The sequence below is a fragment of the Lontra canadensis genome, unplaced genomic scaffold (assembly GCF_010015895.1).
Source record: "Lontra canadensis isolate GAN:19392208 unplaced genomic scaffold, GSC_riverotter_1.0 scaffold43, whole genome shotgun sequence".
Taxonomy (NCBI): domain Eukaryota; kingdom Metazoa; phylum Chordata; class Mammalia; order Carnivora; family Mustelidae; genus Lontra; species Lontra canadensis.
The window spans coordinates 15,081,381-15,084,756 of NW_022631037.1; the positions used below are offsets into that span (position 1 = coordinate 15,081,381).

Sequence of the window (3,376 nt, forward strand, 5' to 3'; positions counted from 1 at the left end):
CTACTAACTCCACGATCCCTTCAGCAGGCCTCCTCCTACCACTGAGGCAGGGAGTGGGCGCCCTTCTTTTCCCACCCCCAAGGACCCCCTCTGACAAGGCTTAATCCAGATCTGGGCACCTGAAACCCTGTCTGGCCCAGGGAGGCACCCAGCGAAGGTTTGTTGAATGAAGTGAATGATCAAGAGACCATCATCCTCTTTGGGTGGGCTGAACCTCAACAAAACCAGACATGATGTTCCAAGAAGACCAAAGTTGAGGCAGTGGAGGAAGTCAGGAGTGAGGAGGCTGTGAGAAACCAAAGCCCCAGGCTCTCCTTTATGGGGGCTTAGGAAGGGAATGACTCTAAAGTTGAATCAGGGTGAATGATATCAGGCCCCCTTAAGGGGTGGGAGTCTCAGGCCTGCTGGGTCACCTGTCTTTCCATAATCCAATCTCCACCTTGTGTGCTGTTACAACTCTCTTAACATCACTCAAATTCCATAGTGGTGCTCTTGGCATCTTATGAGGAACACAGGGCTATCTGGAGACAACCCACCTTCCTTTCTACCTGAGGAAGTTTTACCTTCGTTGCCATGTCCCATTGGAATCCATGGAGTTTGGCATTTTCCAGTTTGTTGGGGGAGGATTGTCTGGACATAAATGAGAAACTTTGGGCAAAAATGCTGGGAGCTCCCGCTTCCATTCGGAAATGCTCTGATACCCAAAGGCACTGTATGCAGCATCAGATACCAAAGGGACACTGAGCATGATGAGTCTCTTACAGACAAGAATCTCAGAATTGTAGCTGGAGGTCACAATGGCCAGCTTACTCGTGCACCGGAAGGGGTGTAGGTTTTGGAGGGACCTGCTGAGCTGGCGGGCTATATGATAGTATCACGGTGGAAGGAGGGAAATGAAGATACCTGGTATGGGCTGTCTATGTTGCTGCTCTTTTGAGAACCACAGGCATGAAATGAAAACCAGCTTAACATGCTTCACCTTGGACTGCCCCCTGGCTTTATCCACCTTCCTCTGGGATCCCAGGGTGGCCATGTAGACCAAGGAGGGAAGTGGGAGAGGTCTGGTAATACGGATCACCACATGGGAATCTTGGAGAAGCGTCTTCATCAGGAGAGCTGAGCCACTGAACAAAAAAGCCCCCTGGGAGGCCCTTAGTCACCCCAAACAGGGCCACAGGATCTGTAATCCCCCAGGTCATATGCGGTCAAACATCCCTATCCACCCGGCCAGGAGTCACCCCTCTTCACGCAGCAGAGACACACAACAGGGACACTGGAACGGTGCCATTAGGCATCGAGAGCCAAAGCCAATACACTTTATTATTCTACCCACAGAGGCCCTCTAGTATATTTCAGAACCCACAACAGCAACACCCAGAAGGAAACCTGACCCAGGAGGCAGCCTCAGAACAGAGAGCCTGGCTGGCACCCACTGAAATGATGAGGAAATTGAGGCTTCCAGGGACAGCCAGCCTTAGGGACAGGCTTGGAGAGACTTGGAGGGATATATTTGCAATGAGCCCTCCTGGAGCCAGGCCCTGGTGCTCCAGGCTCTGCACAGAGAGAGGGGATTAGTCTTTAGGGTCAGGGTTGAGCAAAGGCCAAGTTCAGCCCCTGGAGACAATGGCCTCGGCTTTCTAGGCCAGTTCCTCTCAGAACCGGCCCCCCGGGCAGGGCACACAGATGCTGCGGGGGCTGCAGGTGGTGCGGACCGCCCCAGGTCCGCAGGAGACAGCGGGAAGGCAGGGGAGGCACGACTTGGCAGGTGTGTGGTCAGGGGCACACGGGTTACAGGGCAGCCTAAGAGAAAGAGAAAGTTCACGTTACTGTGATTTTCCTATTCAATAACTCAGAGCACCTTAAAAATCACCCAGTCCTGCCCCCTTGTTTTACCAATGGGAAAAGAGAGGCCCACAGAGGACTGGCCAGGGTCGCGTGACAAATTTATAGTAAGACGAGAGCTCAAACTCCAAATGCTGGGCTCTCCCCAGGCACCATGGCGTCTCCCCAGAACTTTATAGACTGCATGGGGAAGATGAGGGAGTACACAGTGACACTCACTTGCCCTCCTCGCTCTCCAGGAGGCCCCGGTACGTGTTGATCTCACACTCCAGCCGGGCCCGCACGTCCAGCAGCACCTGGTACTCCTGGTTCTGGCGCTCCAGGTCACTCCTGATCTCGGCCAGCTGGGCCTCCACGTTGCTGATCAGACACTGCATCTGGGCCAGCTGGGAGCTGTAGCGGGCCTCGGTCTCTGCCAGGGTGGATTCCAGAGCATCTCTCTGTGAGGGCAAACGGAGAAGGTGAGAGGTCAGAGAAGATGCACTTAATCCGTGTGGGTCTCAGTGAGTCCTTAGAATCCAAGAACAGAGACTCAGAGAATCACTTTGAACCCAGAGGAACCATAATGGGACATCTCATCTGAGACTGCCAGTTAGCCCCTGGAGCCTCCCTGATCTAGAGAGCATCTCCCCGAATAATGAGATCTCTGAGGAAGTGATAATTACTCAGAATAAACCTACTTACACAAGGACAGGAGCTGCTGCCAGAACATGTCTGTTGCTATAGGTGTCCCGTCTTTTCCCCCCGGGACATTTGTGAATGGGGGCTGGGACCTCATTCCACCCTATGCAGAAAATCCCTAAAGCACGAGAACTTGACTCCCCAGAGTCTGCCTGTGTGGTCAGAGCATGGAGGCCCAGTGGGCCCATGTGCTGCTGGGTTTGGTCCCCCAGCAGCCCTGCTCAAGCCTCGGGCTCACCATGCTCTGCTGGGCCTGCAGCTCGATCTCCAGGGCATTGACAGAGCGTCTCAGCTCGATGATCTCCGCCTGGCAGGACTGCAGCTGCTCCGAGCTGGACACCACCTGCTGGTTCAGCTCCTCGGTCTGAAACAGACACACACAGGACCTGGTCAGGAACATTAGGACTCAGCTTCAGAGGTCCACAGAGACCGTGCAGAATCATGAGCCAAGAAGGACCTTCCAGAACACCCAGTCCAACCCATTCATTTCGTCCTTGAGGACATTATTGCTAAGAGGACAGCAACCTGCCCAAGGTGCACAGAAAGGTCCAAAGAGAGCTGAGGCTCAAACCTGGTTTCGTGATTCGGAGCCCCAAGGTCAGTTCCATTTGATACCCCATGTCTCTGTTGCACTGACTCTTTCCAGGTACCTACCTGAGTATTGAACCATTCTTCGGCATCCCGGCGGTTATTCTCCACAAGGGTCTCATACTGGCACCTCATCTCATCCAGAACACGGTTAAGGTCAACAGGTGGGGCAGCGTCCACCTCAACGTTGAGCCGGTCACCAAGCTGGCAGCGCAGCGAGTTCACCTCCTGTGGCACAGATCAGGGTCAGCATCAATTGTCCAGC

General features: G+C 54.0%; 1 protein-coding gene across 1 annotated transcript in view; it reads right to left on the minus strand.

The window, feature by feature from the left end:
- Nucleotides 1-1,569: 1,569 nt before the first annotated feature.
- The window catches only part of KRT35 (keratin 35), a 3,793-nt gene continuing 1,986 nt past the window's right edge, over nt 1,570-3,376 (minus strand). Inside the window, exons 4-7 of the mRNA XM_032871795.1 lie at nt 3,178-3,339; nt 2,762-2,887; nt 2,062-2,282; nt 1,570-1,800 (exon numbers count right to left, since the gene is read on the minus strand). Coding sequence (XP_032727686.1) covers nt 1,653-1,800; nt 2,062-2,282; nt 2,762-2,887; nt 3,178-3,339 — 657 coding nt within the window. The 3' untranslated portion in view covers nt 1,570-1,652. The remainder of the gene's footprint in view (nt 1,801-2,061; nt 2,283-2,761; nt 2,888-3,177; nt 3,340-3,376) is intronic.